Below are 21,466 nucleotides of genomic sequence, written 5' to 3'. Positions count from 1 at the left end.
TATTTGCCCATAGTGGAAAACAAACTACATGCTATTGTTTGTTTTTGTCATGTCTTTAAGCTTCCTTATCTCCAGCTGCAGGATTCCGCAAAGTAAAATTCAATTAGTATTTATCATCCTTTTCCTAGCTGAGTAAGTCAACTGCTTTCATTGCCAAAACTCACAAAAAATGTGGAATTGCGAATGACCTCTGAAAATTTCAAGATTTGGGGACAGAAAAGGCCTAGGTGCAAGAGCAGGAGAGAAATAATGTTTTTCATAACAAAATAACGATGTTGCTATTGTGATCACAGTGCTATATGAATATGAACAGAATCTTCAATTATGGGGTTTTCAAACTTTGGCTTCCCCATGAAACCTGTGTGTGAAGAAGTCTAAGACTGTACAATAGATGAGAGTGGATAGCTTTGTCTGTTCTGGCTGCCTCTTTTCTGTTTCCACCCCCCACTGTGGATGTTTATGCTGGTTGTAATTACACGGGACTGAAAGGCACATATGCATCTTCGGAGCCAGCAATGATTATCTCATATCCATTCTGATGACCAGCAAGGGTCAAAGGAATGTGTGCTGGAGACTTCAGGGGTCTATCCCTGACTTCTTTCTCCCCTGGAAACAGCAAGTAATACCCATTCCACTCTGGTTCTTCCCAGCAACCTGGTTTGATCAGGCAAGTACATGCTGAGACAACTGCTTCTGCCTTCACTCCCATTTCCAGAACCTGCCCAGGAATGATAACTCGTGAACAAATCCTACATCTGCACCTTAGCCCTCCTGTTTCCTTCCTGGACTTTCGTTAGTGTGACTTGGATTTTTCCACCTGCCTTCCTCTGTCATGAGATTTGGGAAAGCTCCGCCATCTCTGACAATGACCAGCTGCCAGGACAAGGATGCCTTCAAAGTCAGAACCTGATGTAGCTAAAAGGTGCCTGTTTTTTCTCTTTCAGCTGTTATTGGAGCTAGTGTGGCTGTTCCCAGGCATTCTTCTTCGGCAACACGAAAGATGCCTTTGGATTCTTGAGAAAATCCGCCTAGGACTAACCATCAGGAAGATGCCCCAACTAGGGAGCTGCCCATCATCGCATCTATTTCTGAAACCTCTTCTCCATCAGCATCCACTATAGAAGTGTATGTTTCATTTGTTTATTCATATAAGCTCCATAGTGAGAAGTCCTTATCTGTCTCATTCATTCCCTTTATAGTTTATATGCAATAGGTAATAGTTTCTTATATATGAATGAATGTGGGATAGGAAAAGCATCCATTTTTGAGACGTAAAAACCTTTGAGTGTACCAAACTCACAGTCCTTTATCCTGTATTGCCTAGGTAACTTCAAGTAAAATTCACAAGCTCGTTGCCTGGGGTGAAATACAGTCAGCAGTATTGTTTAATCTGTAAACTCTTTTTCTATATGATGCTTTATAGATAAAACTAAATTACTTTTTAATATACATTTGGAAATTCAACACAAAACTCTGGATTCTGGCTTCTTCTGGAAAATGACAAGATCTGGCAGCCTTGGGCTTGCCTTTCCAGATTTTTTTTTAAAAACTAGCTATTTTTTTCTCATAACCATTCTTTTATTATAATAAATTAGCTTTATTTTTCTTAACTATTCTTCCCACTAAGTAAAACTAAAACCCTAGACATAATATATAAAACAAACACAAGAAGATTCTGAATGCTGGGGAGAAAAAGGCAGACCACCTAGGGGCCTTGAGACCCAAGAAATGACACAGTGGTGAGTTCTTTAGGTTTTCTTCTTACCTCATACACCCAAAACTTGGAGCTGAAGGAGAAAGCAACTCAGAAATGACAACTGGTACAAAGAGAAACCATAAAATACCCAAGAAAAGGCTGCTTTCTCTAGCCAAAGAGCTAGGAAAATGGCAACATAGCAGACAGAAAACCTTCAGACAATAGCTGCTCTACTCAGATAAACACGGCATAAAGAATTGTGGCCTCACTCCTACCCAGGTCAGCAAAGAGTAAGTAGAAAGCCTAGACATCCACACTCATGGGGCTGTAATGAGGTGCTCACACACCCAGCTGGAGGAATATCAGAGAAGTGAAGAAGGAAGCTAGAACTTTCATCCCCAATGGCCAGCAATGAGGACCCTCCTGTAGTACAATGAGGAACCTCCTATAGACCACATGAGAGGCCTGTATGTCCACCATCACCGGCAGTAATGAGGAGTTCTATCCTCTCCCCACTGGGGTTGTATCAGAAAAGGCTAATTGAGGAGTTAGGACTTTCACCATTGCTCAGTTTTAATAAAGCCACTTCCACTGCAGTATTACTAGACACCATATGAGAAGCTGGAACTTCCACTCTTACCCAGCAATAATGAGGTGATACCCCCACTTAGGTGTCAATGAAGCCCAAGGAGAGAACCTGGAATTCTACCTCCAGTTAGCAGTAAGGAGGTGATGCCCCCATTGCTGAAGCAATGTCAGAAAAACTAACCAAAACAGAAAGTTTAAATAAGACCCAGAGTCTCAGAGCATAACACAAAATTGCCCAGATTTCAATAGAAAAATTACTCATTACCTCAAAACCAGAAATAACTCAACTGATTTTTTAAAAATCAGTAGATGCCACTACTGAGAAAACAGAGATATTACAATCATCAAACTGCTACAGACTGAATGTTTATGTCCCCCATTTCCTCATTTATATGTTGAAACCTAATCCCCAATGTGATATATTTCAAGGTGGGGTCTTTGAGAGGTGCTTAGGTCATGAGGTAAGAGCCCTTATGAATGGAATTAGTGCCCTTATAAAAAGAACTCCAGAGAGCTTCCTCATCCCTTCCACCATGTAAGGACACAGTGAAAAGATGACCTTCAATAAACCAGGAGGTGAGCCCTCACCAGGCACTGACAGCATCTTGATCTTGGACTTCTCAAACTCCAGAACTATAAAAAATAAATTTCTGTTGTTTATTAGCCACCTAGGGTATGGTATTCTGTTCTAGCACCCTAAATGGACTAAGACATTGACAAAGATTTTAAAGTAGCCATGATAAAAATACATGTATGGTCAATTCTAAACACAGATGAATCAAAAGAAAAAGTAGAAAGCTCAAGCAAAGAAGTAGAAAGTCTCAGCAAATAAATAGAAAATATAAAGAACCAAATGGACACTTTGCAACTACAAAATAAAATAACCTAAGTAGAAACCTCAGTGCATGGGCTCATCAGCAGAATGCAGGAAAGAATCAATGCACAGGAAAAGAGAAAAATAGGAATAACTAATTGAGCGATAGAGAGAAAATAGACTTACAAAATACAGAGCCTCAGGAACCTATGGAACTATAACAAAATATTCAACATTCATGGCATTGGAATCCTAAATAGGAAAAAGAAAACAGTGCAAAAAAAAATCCTCAAAGCAAAAATGGCTAAAACTTTCCATATTTGGCAAAAGATACAAACCTATAGATTCAAGAAGTTGAACAAACACCAGACAGGATATACTCAAAGAAGTTCATGAAAAGACATCACAATTAAACTGAAAATAAAAGACAAAGTTAAAATCAACCAGAATGGTACCTTACCTATAGTAAAACAAACAAACAAAAACAGAATGACAATGGATTTCTAAGCAGAAATTAAAAAGGCTAGAAGGAAGGGCACAATATTTTTCAGGTGCTGAAAGAAAAGAATTTTCAACCCAGAATCCTATATCCAGCAAAACTATCCTTCAAAAATGAAAAGAAAATCAAGACATTCTCGAATGAAGAAAGACAAAAGGAATTTGTCACCAGCAGGCCTATTCTGAAAGAAAGGTGGTTAAAGGAAGTGTTCAAAACCAAAAAAAAAAAAAAAAAAAAACTATAAAAAAGGAAACCTTGGAGCATCAGAAGAGAAGAAAGAACAAGATAAGCAAAAATAATGGTAAATACAAAAGCCCTTCCTTCTCCTCTTGAGTTCTTTAAATCACATTTTACATTTTAAGCAAAAATTATAATACTGATACGGCCCTAAGCATATATAGAAGAGACATTTAAGACAATTATAAACAGAGAAGGAAGAAGCAATGGAAAGGAAAGATTCCCATACATCTTTTGAACTGATAAAATGACAACACCAATAGACTATAATAAGTTATGTAGAATACCTAGATCAACCACTAAAAAAAGCCATACAAAAAGATACACTCAAAAAGCCATAGTTATATCAATATAGAGTTCTAAAATGTGTCCGACTGACAAGAAAGCAGGAAAACAGAACCTCCCCCTGCCCCGCCAAAAAATAGAACAACACAAAAATAAAATGGCAGATCTAAACCCTACCATATAAATATAAATGATCTAAATACAACAATGAAAAGGCAGATCTCAGCAGAGTAGATTGAAAAACATGACCCAACATGCTGCTAACAAAAAATTTACTTCAACAGAGGCAGTTTGAAAGTAAAACAAAAAAAATGGAAAAAAAAGAATATATCATGCAAACAATAATCAGAGGAAAGCAGTGTGGCTACATTAATAACAGATAAAGCAAACTTCAGAGTAAAAAAAAATTACTGGAGACAGAGAGTGACATTGTATAATGATTAAAGGGCCACTTCACAAATATGATACAGCAATTCTAAATGTGTATGTTCTAAACAACAGGGGTGCAAAATATGGGAAGAAAAACTAGTAGAACTAAAAGGAGAAATAAGTCCATTATTGTAATGTAAAATTTCAACATCCGTTCCTCAATAATTCATAGAACTAGTCAGAAAATCAGCTAGGATACAGAAAAGTTCAACATCAAATAACAGGATGTAATCGACATTTATAGACCCGAACAAAAGCAGAACATGCATTTGTAGTAAGTTCCCACAGAATATCTACTGAGATAGATTATATACTGGAATATAAAGTAAACCTCAAGAAAATTGAAATCATACAAAATATGCTTTCTGAACCACAGTGGAATTAGACTAGAAATCAATAATAGAGAGATAACAGGACAATCTCCAAACATTTAGCAACTTTGCAACACACTTCTAAACGCATGGGCCAAAAGAGAAGTCTCAGTGGAAATAAGCTAGTACATTGAACTGAATAAAAACACAACACATCAAAATTTGTGGGATACAGCTAAAGCAGTGATGAGAAGAAAATTTATAACATTAAAAAAAGGAAACATCTCAAATCAATAATCAAAGCTCCCACCTTAAACATCTAGGTAAAGAAGGGCAAAATAAGCCCATACAAGTAGGATGAAGGAAATAATACAGAAAAGCAATAAAGAAAATCAATAAAATAAGAAGCTATTTCTTTGAAAAGATTTATAAACTTGATAAACCTGCACTAAATATGAAATAGTGAAAATATAAGTTATCAATATCAGGAGCAAACTGGCAGATATTACAGCTCCTGCAGATATCAAAAGGATACTACAAACAACTACATAAATTTGTCAACACATAGATTTGTCAACTTAGACAAAATGGACCAATTCTTTGAAAAACAGAACCTACTACAACCCATCCAATATAAAATAGACAATTGAAGAGCTCTGTAACTATGAACAAAATTGAATTCATAATTTTAAAACTCCCCTAAAAGCACTGTCATGGAGAATTTCACTGGGGAATTTTAACAAACATTTAATGAAAAATTAATACCAATTCTACATAATCTCTTCCAGAAAACAGGAGGGGACGCTTCCCAATTCACTTTATGAAGTAGTATTACTCTGACATAAAACTAGACAATAGCAATACAAAGAAAACTACAGACTAATATTCCTCATAAATATGGATTAAAAAATTCTCACTAAAACATTAGCACATAGAAATCAGCAACCTATAAAAGAATGATATATCACAATTAAGTAGGATTTAGTCTAAGGATGTGAGGTTGATTCAACATTTGAAAATCAATCAGTGTTATTATATTAACAAACTAAAAAAAATTACATATTCATATTGATGAATGCAGGAAATAAGTACTTGACAAAATCAACACCCATTTATACTTTTTAAAAAAACCTCACAGAAACCCAAAAATAAAGAACTGCCTCAACTTGAAAAAGGCATTTACAAAACCTCTACAGGTAACATTATATTTACCGGTGAAAGACTGAATATGCTTTCCCCTGAGACTAGGAACAAGGCAAGGATATCTTCTCTCATCACCTCTGTTCAATATCATGCTGGAAGTTCTAGTCAGTATAAAGACAATAAAAAGGAAATAAAACCCAAAGGATCAGAAAGGAAGACATAAAATTCCCAAACTGCACATGACTTGATTGTCCATATGGAAAGTCCCAAGAAATCTACCAGAAAGAAAAAATCTAGAACTATTAAATTCAGCAAGGTTGCATAACATAAAACATAGCACCATACACATAAAAAAAATTGTATGTCTATATGTCAGCAGTAATAGCAAATACAACACAATTAAAAATACAATACTATTTACAGTCACTCAAAAAATGAAATACTTAGGTATAAATATAAGAAAACATGTGCAGGAATATATATTTAAAACTATACAACACTAATGAAAGAAAAGAAATGTAAACACATGTAGAGATATAACATGCCCCTGCACTGGAAGATACAACGAGGTAAGATGTCAACTGTCCTAAAGTTGCTATACATGTTTAACTCAGCCCCTATCAGAATCCTTGCAGGCCTTTTTTTTTTTGTAGCTATAGATGAGGTTATCCTAAAATCTTTTGGTAAGGTAAAGGAAATAGAATAGTTAAAACAGTTTTGAAAAAAAAATTGAGAGTAATCCATTTACACAATTTCAAGGCTTATATAGCCACAGTAATCAAGACTATATAATTTTGGTGGGGCCATTGACACAAAGATTAATGGATGAGAGAAGAGAATCCAGAAATAGACCCATACAACATGCCTGCTGTGCTCTGAATGTGTGTGTCCTCCCAGCAATTACATATGTTGAAACCTAATCCCCCAGGTGATAGTATTAGGAGGTGGGGTCTTTGGGAGGTCATTAAGTCATGAGGGCAGAGCCCTCATAAGTAAAATTAGGTCCCTTATAAAACAGGCCCTAGAGAGCTGTCTTCCCCTTTCTACCCTGTGAGGACTTAGCTAAAAGTGACATCCATGAAGGAGAAAGAAGGCCCTCAGCAGAAATCAACAATGCTGGTATTCTGATGTTGAGTTTCCCAGGCTCCAGAGCGGTGAGAAATAAATTTGTTGCTTATAAGCTTACTCAGGCTGTGGTATTTTTTTATGGCAGCTTCAATGAACTCAGACGATGCCCTGCTGATTTTTGACCAAGGTGCAATTCAATGGAGGAAAGATAAACTTTTAAACAAATGAATGAGGGAGGAATTAGATATCCATAGGCAAAAAATACAAATAAAGGAGTCTCAACCTAGCTGTACAGGTTTTACTTTATACAAAAGTGTTTTACTTTATACAAAAATTAAAATATTTACAAACCACATATCTGACAAAGAATTAGTACTTAGAATATGTAAATAATTCTCAAAACTCAACCGTAAGAATATAAATAACAAAAATCCTAATCCAATTATAAAACGAACAAAAGACATTTCATGGAAGAGGATATACATGTGGAAAATAAGCATATGTAAAAACATTTGACATCATCAGCCATTAGAGAAATGCAAATTAAAACCACAATGAGATAATACATACACACCTAAATGACTATAATAAAAAACAGCGACAAGATCAAATGCTGGTGTGGATGCAGAGAAACTGTATCACTTATACACTGCCGGTGGGAAAGTAAAATGGTACAGCTAGAATACACTTCAGCAGTTTCTTATAAAACTTAACAGGCAACTACTATATGACCCAGCAACTATACTCCTGACATGTATCCCAGAAAAATGAAGACTTATGTTCACACACAAACTTGTACATAAATGTTTACAGCAGCTTTATTCAAAATAGCCCTAAATGGGTAATAAGGAATGGTTAAAAAGAGTGTGGTATATCCATACCATGGACTACCACTCAACAATAAAAAGGACAGACTATTCATATAGGCAACAACTTAGATGAATTTCCAGAAAATGATGCTAAGAGAAAAAAAGCCAATTCTAAAAGTTTGCTTACTGTATGATTCCATTCATATCATATATTTAAAAGGATTAAATTACTGAATGAGAACAGGTAAGTGGTTGCCAAGGGTTAAGGAGAGTAGGTGGGAGGGAGTAGGTATGGCCATAAAAGGGCAATGTGGGATCCTTGTGATAGAAATGCTCTGTATCTTGTCTGCAGTAATATCGATATTTTGGTTGTGATATTTTACCATAGCTTTGCGTGATGTTATCACTGGGGGAAACTGAGTAAGGTATACACATAATCTCTCTGTATGATGTCTTACAACTGCATATGAATCTGTAATTACCTCAAAATAAAGAATTTTAATTTTTTAAAAAACAACCTTCTTAAAAAATAATCACCCAATGCTAGGTAGCATCAGTCTCTTTCCTTGCTCTGTTTCCTCTTTGAATCACCACAGTCCCCTCTAGTCCAGACTTACCCTAGCCAGGCCTCTTCCTTCACTGGGCTACCTTAAGCATGTGCATGGTGATCTGGGAAGCACACCAGCTGGGATGGCATTGCTCCAAGTAACCAGAGGGCCACGAGGAGTTGGGATTAACCCCTGCAGGGTGCAATGTAAGCATCAGGATGAGGCATGCCCTTCTCTCCCTACCACCATGCTTCTTAGTGGTAGGTTGTAAGCCACTCAGTCCTTTTCAATTCAAATCAACAAATATTTACTGAGAACTTCTAAGCTAACTGGTGTGCTAGGACATAAGGATAAACAAGCCTGCTTTGGTAGGGGGAGCAGACATTGAAATAGATTGCATTGCAAGTGCTGCCGAATTCGGGACTGAGCCCAGGAGCAAACACGCCAAAGCATAGAAGGTGAAAGGTCAGCTTAAGCATGTAATGTAACAATCTATCATTCATTCATTCAACAAACTTTGAGCACCTACTCAGTGCTCAGTGCTAGAAACACAAAATGGATTCAGAAACTGCCTTAAGACTAGTGAGAAGGCAGGCTCACAAATAGACAAGTACACTCCACTGTGGCAAGTGCTGGGGCAGAGGAGAGCACTTCAGGACCTGTGGCCATGAGGATGGAAGCCAAAGGAATGCTACTCAAGGATTCCTTTGATCAGTGCTGATATCAAGTCCTGGGTGGGGTGGAAGTGAGACTTTGATATGGAGCAGGTGGAATTATATGGCCCATCTCAGCACTCCCCTGCTGTCTGACTACTCCACGTTGGGTTGCATTTGGCTCAGTGCCCTCTTGTAAATCAAGTTGATACATTTATAATGATGTCTGATGAACTGAATGTGGGCATGAGAGGAGGAGTGAGTGGACAGACACAGTGCAAACCAGATGAAAGCCAGGAATATCAGCTCTTGAGAGAAAAGAAAAGCACTACACATGAGAAACAATTGAGAAGGCAGAGGTCAGAATCAGCAGCAGAGACTTGAGTGGAAGTTTACCTAGCACAGGACAGCTCAGGCCTGTATTTGAATATATCACTCAGACCTAAAACCTGGGAGCATCAAGCCTTCTCTGAAAAGGAAAGACTATGAGATTATAGAAAGAACAGTATCACTAAGAGTTCAAACAACATCTCTGATGGAGCTCCTGAGCAACAGTAGGCCAGAAGAGAAAGGCCTTTTCCTCCTTGCTGGGGAGAGGGGCGATTAAGGGAGGTCAGCATGATCCAGGGGTATGTCAGGATCAGGGTGGGCTGGTGAGGACAGCATTATAGTAACAAGCATCCAGAGGCAGGCAGTGGTCACCAAGAGGCAGAGGCTGAGAGCATACACCCCAGTGGTATGGCCAGCCTGCCACATATGAGGCTGGTGTGGAGGCTCATCTCAGGGAGACAGAGCAGCAAAGGCAGCCTCAGTGCAGATATGACAGGCAACAGGGAATAGCAGCCGAGAGGAATGGCCCAAGGAGTGGCAGAGGGCAGGCTGCAGTGTTATACCTGGTGTCTCACCTCTTTAGAGACTTCAAGGGAGAGGCACAAAAAAAGGAAAGGGCCAAGGGCCATGCAGTGGATTTGGGGACAAAGAGAATAAAGATTTTCCCCTTGCAACCCACAGCCTGGTAGAGTTAGAAAAAAAGCCGTTTGCTTATGTGCCTCTGTGCCCTCACTTCCCAAATTTGTTTTGTTTTGTTTTTTTAACTCCTCGCTCTTCAAAATTTGCTATTGGTATCATTAATGTGCAGAAAGAATCCCTAACACACTGGGATTCACCTTTCCATTAAAAAAAAAATACATAAATTGTATTTCAATGAAGTCACAGCCACCCAAGCCAACCATTGCAAATGATGTCACTTACCGTGGCCCAGCACTATAACTTAGATAAATAATAATTTTTAAAGTTTGTAGATCATACTGAACTTGGCTTAATAGGCCCTCTCTTCAAACCTCTGAAAGGATGGCTCATAAAGAAGTAATTAGTTTATATAGACTGTCAAGGTTCATGGGGGACAGCTGGCCTTTGATGCCTCATCTGTGATTACAGGCAGCTACAAGATAATAAAATCAAGCTCTGAACTCATGCCAAGGTATTCAGTGATCTCACTCTGGACACTCTGCCAAGCAGAATAAACTATAAATGTCTGGTTGCACTCTTGTTCTTTGGTTTGTGATCTCAAACAAGTTCACTGAGACATTTAGGACTTTCAGAGGTCCCAAATTCCCATTAAAGTAAAACCATTAACCTTAAAAATTCATGTTCATAATTAATATTTGTGGTGGGCTCCAATTCCAGGAGTATTCAATATGGCTACTGCAGTAAGCCACAGAAGTGGCTTCCGGAGGAGAAATTTGAACTGGTATTAACTTTTCTAAGCTTGTTATTAAGCAGTCCAATTACTGGCAGTAGGAGCTGGTTCTCAATATCATTGATTTTGCTGTGATGATTGCCAGTTATGTCTTTTTAAAAGACGATTTCCTCAATGTTTTCAAATTCCCAGTTCGTTCTTCTCTATGCTGCCATCTTATCTGAGCTTTCTTGGGTCTTTCACTCTTCTTCAGCTTTAATGATGCCCCACGTCCCCTTAACACAGTAAACTATATAACAGGTGGTTTTCACTAGGCCTCTTTGGTTTCCAAGGACAGAGCTATTCTTACTCACCCATCTCAAGAGATAGAGTGGATAAAAGTGCAACAACAAAGATGATTTTGTGGAAATTCAGGATCAATATGACACCAGGACCACTCAGCAACTGAGGCTATCATTCCCTTCAGGGACCACACACTCCCTCCCATCTGGGCACATCTGCTTCTGTGAGACCACTGTCCTCCCCTCACTCTGCTGACAGGGTACTCCTAACTGCAGTTTGAGCATGTTATGGAAGCTTCACCTGCAACAGTTGCCCCCTTCCCCACGTGCCCCCCACCGTCTCCATCTGCCCTGCACCCCCATCCTTTTAACCTCTCAGCATTCAAACAGGAAGCCAATTGCACTATTTGATCTTTTCAATCCAGCTAGCAAGTTACGTTGCAGCTTGGGTCAGGTGCCCACCCCTGGCCCAATCACAGTTGGTCAGGTGGGCTGGGTCATGGGGCTTGAAATTTGACCACCGGGGCAGTGAGCAGAGAAAATACCATAATGTGTTTGCATCATTACTTGTCGATGAAGCATGCCATTGATTTAAATTCTCTGATATCCCAGAATGTCTTTAAGCTTGGAGCTTGTTGAGTCTTCTAAAGTGTTCTTCCAATAGAAAAAAAGAAAGGTGGTTGGGGGTCTTGTTCTTTATTTTTTGTTTATCCTGATTCACTGTATAAAGAGCCCTGACTTTGGAGTTCCAGGTTTGAACCACTGTCTTGCACTGAGGCCGGACAGAGTCAGCCACTGATGTGAAGATGAATGAAAAGAGTTTTCTTAGGGACTAAGCCCAGGATCCTGAACTCAGGAGGATTCTGCAGACTCTTGCCAAGTCCCCCGGACTTGGGATATAGCAAATAAAACCAAATGATGATGAAAGAGGTTAACAGGGAGCAGCAGAGAACAATAAACAGGGGAGCCCCCTTTAAGGAGCAGAATCACTCTTAAAATGGGGGGGTACCTGGCAACATTTTTCCAGCAGGATATCAGAATTGCTATGGGCCACACCAGTGGTAGCTATGTGCCTCCCATTCTTCTCCTCTTGGAGTGGGAGTCTTACTGAGTTTTCCTTCCCGTGGTGTATATGTGCGGGAAGAAAATTTGTCATTTATCGGCCTCTGGATCAAGAGAAGCTGCATCCAGTTCTGATAAGGATCACAAAATACTGATCTTTAAGCCAGATGCCATGATTAGATACATTTTGGGGGTCTCTAGAATAGGGATGAGCATGTTTTACATGAAATAGGGGTATGAATAATTTTGACCTACAGTTAAGCTGTGATGAAATGATTGCATTGATGACCCTACCCCCACGCCCTTTAGTAGTCCACTCCTGCACTGACTCTGGGCTTGGCTATGAGACTTGCTTTAGCCAGTGGGACAGTGATATGGTTTGGCTCTGTGTCTCTACTAGAATCTCATATCGAATTGTAATCCCCAAGGGTCAAGGGAGGGACCTAATGGAAGCTGACTGGCTCATGGGGGTGGTTTTCCCAATCCTGTCCTCATGATAGTGAGTTCTCATGAGATCTGATGGTTTCATAAGGGGCTCTTCCTCCTTCACTCTCTCTCTCACCTGCTACCACATGTCTGCTTCCCCTTCTGCCATGATTTTAAGTTTCCTGAGGCCTCCCCATCCAGGCAGAACTGTAAGTCAACTAAACCTCTTTCTTTATAAGTTACCCAGTCTCAGGGAAGTTCTTTACATAGCAGTGTGAAAATGGACTAATACAGACAGTAACAAACTTGTCATAAGTAGCTGCTTGCCAACGTGCTTTTACATTTCTGCACTTTAAGGAATAAGCTCAGGGTAGCCTGCTGGAAGAACACACGGAGAACAGTGTCATCCCAGCCAAAGTCACACAGAACAGCCAGCCTACGGCCTACTCATTAACAGCCGGTGGAGACATAAACAAGCCCGGCTGAGATCAGTTAAGCCTGGCTCAGATGAGCAGAGCTGCCCAATAAGCAGGAAGTTGCCCAATAAGAAAGAAATAATGGTTGTTGTTTGATGCTCATAAGTTTTGGGGTGGTTGTTGCACAGCAATACTTGCAGACATCTGGGCTGAAATTACAACTTCACCATTACTACTGTGTTCTTGGCAAATTATATAATCTGACTTAACATCAGTCTCTCCTATAAAATAATAATAATGCCTATTTCAGAGGATTGTTGTTAAAATTATGATATAGTGTGTGCAAAATAATGCCTGGTGTGTATAAACATTAGCTAATTTTTAGTGCTGTTGTGTACAAGTTGTTTTCAGTACGATGATGTATGGCCCAGGGGGCAAGTAGGGGCAGAAATCCACTTTTTTCTCTACTTGCCCAGCCATGGGCTCTGGAGTGAGATAGTGTCCATCTATAAGAAGGGGCACCTTTTCTAATTTGCACAGTTAGTATATAGGCTGGCACCAGATCTGCTATTACTATTGATTTCATTATTCACTTTTCATCTTGTTTTAGTATAGTATTGTCATTAACTCAGAGTTCCAGAAAACTTGAAATTCCTACATTCAACTGCTTCTCTCAAGCAATCTCTTAGTGCCAGTGCTCAAGTGTTCTAACCTGAAACTCCACATGTCTCCTGTTAGAGTGACCAACTCACTCTGGTTTACGAGGACCTTTCTGGTTTGGGCACTAGAAGTCACACATCCCAGGAAATCCTTCCTTTCCAAGCAAACCAGGATTGTCTGTCTCCCTGGGTGTCCCCTTTCAACCTTAATGAGGGAAAATGGCCCAAAAGTATCCACTGATTGTCCCCTAAACATTAGTTTGGCCTAAAGCAGGATCTATCAATAGTCTTCTTATTAAGAAAGTCCAAAAGCTCTGGGTAAGGGTCACTGGTGCATGGGTGTGACAGGCCTTGCTGACCCCATCCCTCACCTTCTACCATCAATCAGACCATGAAACCCATGGTCCCTGCTGTAGATATTTACCTGGGACCTTTTACCCTCTTCTTGGCTCACTGAAGCCTGCACCTGTCATCCTTCCTCTGTACTCTGGCTCTTAGTCCCTCCTCCAGCCATCCCCTTGAGGCAACCTCTTCAGCTTTCCTCCATGGGCTTTGTGCCCTCAGAGCCTGTCTCTGACCACTCAGCACAGGAGGAGCTGTGTATGCCCATCTTCACAGGTCCCCAGCTACTGCCAGTAAACTCCTTCCAATCAGGACGCCATGGACAGAACTGGGGCATCAAGGTTGAGCACAGAATATGATGGAGAAGTACACAATAGAATCTTGTAGGTGAGAGGCAGTAGCCCAGATGGTGGATTCCAGATAGGTCTGAAGCTGATTTTCTGCAGGGAGGGTGAAGAATTGACCTTTGGCTGAAGCCTCATGACTGGGTGGGAAGCAGAGTGGGATACCAGGGGACACCCTGCCTTCTGGTCCTCAGGAATGGCCCCCAAACAAACCAGCTTGGAATGCAAAGGCACATCTACTGTGAGATTAATGTGGATGGCATCTCTGCTGCGAGGTCCGAGCTCAGAGAGCTGTGGGGCAGGACAGACTGAAGAAGGCTGGGTCCTGTGCCCATGATCCTGAAGGCGCTGGATAGGGAAATGAGGTCCTGATGTGGTTATTCCACAGTATCCCACGTGGTTCTCACTCACAGACCTCTTTCATCATTTTTGCTGCTTCCATAAACTGCCTAAATATTAGTTTACTTTTTTTTTAATTTGGTGTTTTTAAAAACTCGAGTGCATTTATTTTAAAAGAGAATGACTAAAATGAAAAGCCAGCAATCCTTGCCTTGAATAGAGAATAACCTAAATAAAATACAACCGAATGTTATTAAAATTCTAGCTTGATGTTGTTGCTTACTGAAGGCTTGGTGATATAACTTGCTTCCTCTTTGTCAAAAAGAGAGATTAGCAAGTATTTGAGTGGTGTTGAAGATGTCTGGAACTTCCCAAGCTGCACCTTTCTCCTGGACATGATCAGAAAGAGAATTTAAAGGGGAATGACTCACTCAGCATGGGATTCAGCACTCTTTAATGCTACATCTGTGTATCATGTAAATCTTGTACTTCCAATGAGATAAGTCCTACACACTGGAAAATTGGCAGAGGAGAAAGAAGGCAGGACTTGGAGTCTGAGAGTATGGAACTGAGTGGCAGGGCTGATCCATCCTGGCTAGGTAAGCTTGAACAGTATTTGAAATTTCCCAAAGCCTCAATGTCTTCATTTGCAAAACAGAATCATAATAGCTGACCTACCTGTTCCCCAAGGTTGGTAAGGTTTGGACATAAGTGTGTGTGTGTGTGTAATAAAAGGACACATGGTTTGCAACAGTCTGAAACTGTATCTTTCAACTAATAGATTATTCCATAGGGATACATTATAGGTAGAATGTAAGAAAATTTATTCTTAACTGATATTTATTTGTAGAATCCTGAACAATTTTCAAGCTATTTTCCCTTACATTATTTAACTGACTGTCCCACACCATTACACTACCCAACAATCTAGGCAACATACCTTGACAGTACAAATGGGTGATCAAGCCTTAGAACAAACTCAAAACTTTTCTCTTTTTTAAAAAAAATCACAGATTATAATTGCACTATTGTAATCAACCCAAATGAATCAAACACTTGTGGCTTACTGATAATAATACAAATTTCAATTACTCTGATTACCCTCATTATTATCATTGCTATGATTATCACAACTATGATTTATTGGGTGTCTACTGGCTACCAGAGAGAGCTCTAGGCACTTGCATTAGTATCTTACTTAATCTACATATTAACACCAGGAGTGGGTACTATGATTACCCCCATTTTAAATATAAGGAAACTGTCCCTCAGAGTAGTTCAGTGACTTATCTGAGATCATACAGCTAGTAAGTGGCAGAGCCTATGTGAGTTTGGGCCAAAGCCCTGTGACCATTCACAATGTCTGCCTTCCCTTCTCACTATAAGACACATGGCTATCCCAAGCATGTGGGAGAGGCTTTGCCAAGGGTCTATCCCAATCCCTGTGGGAGGGTCTTTGCCATCAGGCACCTATAGGGCCTGAGGCATGAACAAGACCCTGAGGCAGGTCCAAAGATAAGGAGGCAGATACACTAGCAGGCCCTGAACAACAGGACAAACAGAGTTAACCATGTATGAAAGAGCATTCCCAGCTGCAACCAGCACTGTAACCAGCTAATCAAAACCAGGCCAAATCACGTCCCAGGCGATTTTCTGGGCAGCCCTCAGAGAGTCACCCAGCTTGAGAAGTCAGCCAATTATGCCTGATCATTCTCTGCAGCCCTGTCCTTATAAAAGACAAGTCCAGACTGGCCCAATGTAGACAAATGAGCAGTTCTATCATCTCTGAAAGGCAATCTAATTCCCTTCAAATTTAAAAGTCTCCACAGTTTCCTAACAGACCTCGGTGGGGCACAGGTAGAAATTAATAAGTTCATGGTGTGCCCAGCTTGCTTTCATTATCATTTTTTGCCATGCAGCGGACAGCATTTTCATTATTACTCAAGGATTTTCTTTTCTGTATCTGATTCTCTAAGAAGGTCAAATCCACAGAGCTCAGACACTGGGTTAAGAATTGAGACAAGTCTAGTGGACTTGACTGAAGTCTGAGGGAGGTTTCACTGACTGAGCATCAGCACTTTACTAATCAGGTAGGGCAGAGATGAAAAGGAAACATCACAGGGAAAGAGAACTTAGAGTAAGTGCTGAGAAGCCCTGGCTCTAGACTCAACCCCAGGCTAGCCTGTTCTGGGATTCTGGGCAAGTTGCTTACCCTCTCTGAGTTAGTTATCTCCCCTGCCAACTGGCAGGGAGGAGGGTATGGAATAGGAAACGCAAATTTATTAAACTTCTCCTATATCTTGAATCATTGCAAAATGTGTCATAGACACTCTTTAAATTTCATCAAAACAACAAACAGCCCTGGAAAGCTTATATTCTTTTACAGATGATGACAGCAAGGCTACTACTAAATCACACCATCAGAATGAACCTTATGAGGGCCAGGGACTGAGCGACTTGGGTGGTGTGAATGAAACTGCAAACTCATACAACTTTTCTGGAAAGCAATTTAACATGTTTTACAACCTTTAAAATGTTTGGCCAACTAAAATTCTGGAAATCCATCCAAACAACAGAATCTGAAATGTGGACACGTTATAATAAAAGAGAATTGGAAATAGGCAAACTGCCAGTCAGAGAATGGTACACTCTAGAACACTCATTAAATAGGAAATCATGTAGTCATTTAAAAAGTTTCAGAAAAATATGTAATAAAATGGCAAATTTTCATTAATGTGAAAAAATAAGGTATAGTATTCAAAATGAGGTATAATAGCAAGTTTTTTTTTTTTTTTTTGAGATAGGGTCTTGCTCTGAAGTGCAGTGGAACAATCTCAGCTCACTGCAGCCTCAACTTCCTAGGATCAATTGATCCTCCTACCTGAGCCTCCTGAGTAGCTGGAACTATAGGTATGTGCCAACACGCCCAGCTAATTATTAATTATTATTATTATTATTATTATTTTGTAGAGACAAGATCTTACCATGTTTCCCAGGCTGGTATCAAACTTCTGGGCTCAAGCAATCCTCCCCTCCTCAGCCTCCCAAAGTGCTGGGACTACAAGCATGAGCACCCAGCATGATCACAATTTTTGAAAAAAAAAAAAGGTAGAAAAATGACAAGAAGGAAATATACTAAAATGTTAAAAGAGCCTTTCTGGGGTTATGAAAACATATACCTCATGCTTTTACTGTGTGTTTCACTGTATTTTCCACAGTTTCTACAATAAATACTTGTATATCTCACTTGTTATTGTCATAATCAGGAGATATACCATAAAAGCTATGTTAAATCTTTGAATTTTGCACTTATATACAAAATGCAATCATAATATTTATTTAAATGAAAATCACGTGAGATCATGTATGATTCTAAATGATATGTGTAAGATGGCAGAATCTATGTGTAAAACATTTTTCTTAAAAAAATTAAAGGGGGAGACAGATAAGAGAAATAAGAGCACAAATGGTATGGATGAAATTGTTTTCCACAAAGCTTAGAGCCTACCTCCTGGGCTAAATGAGAAATAAAGACCACTGGGAAAGGGGTGGGAAAACTGACACACAATACAAAAGCAGCTGATAAGCGAGGACTAAAAGCTTCAGTTGACTTCGAGGAGTGATGGAGTTGGCAGATATGAATTTTTCAATTTTATGAGAACGATAGGGATCTGAAATAAATCTTCGGTATTTTCTTTTTAAGATAAATGTTTTAAAATAAACGCCTGCAGCATGGATGGATGGCTAGTGCCTGTGTCCTGTCTTAGAGCTGATCATAAATAACACTGAGAAAAATAGCTCTGGCCATTCTAAAACCACCTTTATTTTTTACTCCTAAGAGCTCAGAGGATTATATCTTGATGCATTAAGCTAGACTCTTTTAAGGCAGCTGCAAATCATAGAAGTATAGAAGTTGTCTTTAAATGGAAATAACTACTCAAGACTTGGCTTAGAAGGAAACTATGGTTTCAAGAAGTGTCTGAACAGTTGTGGGTGCATCTAATGGTCAGAATACTAATTCAAGTTTAAAGGCATTTGGTGGGTTTCTGACTTAAGGAAATCCTTTTGTGAGTCTTCAGATGAAACATTTAATTCTTCTTCGGCCCTATAACCAACAAACTTAAATAACCTTTTGTAAGTCCAAACTTTCAAATATCAGATTTGCTTGAGGTATTTTTTTTTTCTATTGTGGTCTGTACATTAGAGAGCTTATAACTTTACTGTAGAACAGCTTATTCAACGACTTCGGTTTCCCTTTCACTATTAGATGAGAACAGGACTTTAAAGGCAGACATACAATCAGACACATTGTTCACCTTTTAAAGTGCCAGCCTCAGGACACTGCGATGACTTCATGTCATCTGATTTCTTCCTGTTTGTCTTTTATTTTTCTCTGTCATATTTGAAAGAGGGGTCATATGTTCAGATGGAAAGGTGAATGAGAGGATCTTCTTGGTGGAAGGGCCTCTGCATATAGGCTGAGAGGAAAGGGGATGAGGGAAGTGAGGGGTTCATGCTCAATGGAAAAAGGAAAGCCACTATTCAGCTGTGTATTTCAGGTTTATCAAGATAAACCATAATCCTGCATTTTTATGCTAAATCTCTCAATTTCTAAATGTTGTTTCTATTTATTTTTTGCTCTGTCACACAGGATAGAGTGCAGTTGGTGCAATCAGAGTTCACAGCAGCCATCTAAAATTCCTTGAGTCAAGTGATCCTCCTGCCTCAGCTTCCTGAGAAACTAGGACCAGGCATGCACCACCATGCCCAGCTAATTATTATTATTATTATTTTGTAGAGATGGGTTCTGATTATGTTGCCCAGGCTTGTCTTGAACTTCTGGCCTCAAATGATTCTCCTGCCTCAGCCTCCCAAAGTGCTGGGGTTGCAGGCATGAGTCACTATATCTGGCATCTATTTTTTTAAGTGCATAATAAACCAAACATTTCCATGACCCAAACATTTTTACTAATATTTGTTTAAAAATCTCATTTCTGGGGGTTGCTGATAATTACTGACTAATACCATTATTAGCTATGTCCAAGAAAGGGATGTGTTTGAGTCTTCCTAGACTGGCAAAGAAGGTTTAGGGAAGATACTTCATCTTTTGTGGTAAAGACTGCAAGGAGTTTATACTTCCAACAGGCCTTTGGTAAAACTGGGACTTCTAAGGGTGATTGGGAAATGTATGGAAATGCCTCAATTCTAAACATCACGGAAGTCACAGGTACCCTTAGTGGTTTTCATTCTACATAAAATAAAGCTTTCTTCTGAGAATAGAGTATCTCCCTCACTCTTTGCAAGAATGCTTATGGGTTTATCTTCACATAATACTGAATTTCCCCATTTAATATAACTACCTTCTCGCTCCATACTTTATAATATTCCATAATGAAAGATGTCTTCACAAAGCTTATCTCTTAGAAGTGCAAAAGAACCCCCTTTTCTCTGCCCAAGCAGCTCATAATGTAGCAGGCAAACTGTCAGAAAAAAATAGACTTCATCCTGGTGAAAACCTCAGCCTGGCACCCATCTATCATAAAGCAATCTTCTAGAAATCTTGAAAACCTTCATTAAATTTCCTGTCTTTCTCCGGACAGTTATAAAATGTTAACAATATTACTCATGATGCAGGCATCTTCAGAAATCCTTTGTCTAATCCCTCCTCCCACTGCCATGACCAGTCCCTTCTCTTTGCCAAAATCCATGGAAGCATGAAGCATAGCCGAGTTCCTCACTCACCCCTCCTGGGGCCTACCCCTTGAAGAGGGTCCGAGGAGGAAACAGAGGTAGCCTTGATGATAGTGAGAGGCTCTCTAGCCACAACAGGGAAATATGGCACTGCCTTGGGATTCCTCCTGCAGAGACACACCCACTTGGAAGCTCAAGGACAAGACCCTGTGCCACTCTTAGCAGATATTTCCTGGCCTTTTTTTCTCTCTCTTTTCTCTTGCCAATGTACCAAGCTATGAGTCTCCACTTATCAGTTACATGTGGGTAGTCGGCCAATAGGTCATCTCTCTATGGGTAAAATTCCCCTAAGAACCTTACTAGCCCAACTTCTCCAACTCCACAGGCCACTTCAGCAATTTACCACTCCTTAGAAGAAGAAGAAACAAGGGTCTTGCACTGGAGGCAACATGAAGGAAAAAGCAAACAAACAAAAACATAAGGATAGCCAGAATCCATCCCAGAAATAAGAGGCATACAGCTTTAACATCACAGGCTGATCTAGAGATGCACAGGGTGGTGACAATAGCTATAAAGCCATATTCTGGGCTTTGTGGAGGTTTCACAGCATATCTTCAAAGTGAGCCATGCCCAGCCGTATGAAGCCATAATCTCACCTGCAAAAGGAACCGGTGCATCTTTATCCAGGGCTACCAGTGGTGGGTCCAAAATGACTGTGTCATTGTTCTCAGTTATGACTCCATGATATGAAGTCTCGATCCATGGCTTGTGCTTATTGACTAGAAAATGGGGAAAAAACAAAAAGGATCATTATTTAAATAACAAACCCATAATAATGTATTATTAAGATTGTATATTTGCCCAATCATAGGCTCTCATCCAACAATCCCATGAGAGACATGGAACATGTTAATCCCATTTTAAACCCAGAAAAGCTTCAGAGAAGTGCGGGAAGAGGTTCAACACCTCACTCAAGGCACTCAGAAGGTGAGAGACAGCATTGACTATCAAACACTGTTTGTTTTGCCTCTAAGACCATGGATTCTTCACCTTGTCAAAATCCCATTATTTGTATGTCTGGATACGCAGTATAGATAGATATTATTGAGAACTGATTGAAAGCTTTA

General features: G+C 39.7%; 1 protein-coding gene across 1 annotated transcript in view; it reads right to left on the bottom strand.

Annotated features, from left to right (window-relative positions):
- CLSTN2 (calsyntenin 2) overlaps nucleotides 1–21,466 on the bottom strand; it is a 639,289-nt gene that overhangs the window by 377,028 nt on the left and 240,795 nt on the right. The window contains exon 2 of the mRNA XM_526327.8: nucleotides 20,996–21,118. Coding sequence (XP_526327.5) covers nucleotides 20,996–21,118 — 123 coding nt within the window. The remainder of the gene's footprint in view (nucleotides 1–20,995; nucleotides 21,119–21,466) is intronic.

Source organism: Pan troglodytes, chromosome 2, assembly GCF_028858775.2.
Source record: "Pan troglodytes isolate AG18354 chromosome 2, NHGRI_mPanTro3-v2.0_pri, whole genome shotgun sequence".
Lineage (NCBI taxonomy): Eukaryota > Metazoa > Chordata > Mammalia > Primates > Hominidae > Pan > Pan troglodytes.
Note: the sequence above shows the minus strand (reverse complement) of the source record. Positions and strands in the feature narration are given on the sequence as shown.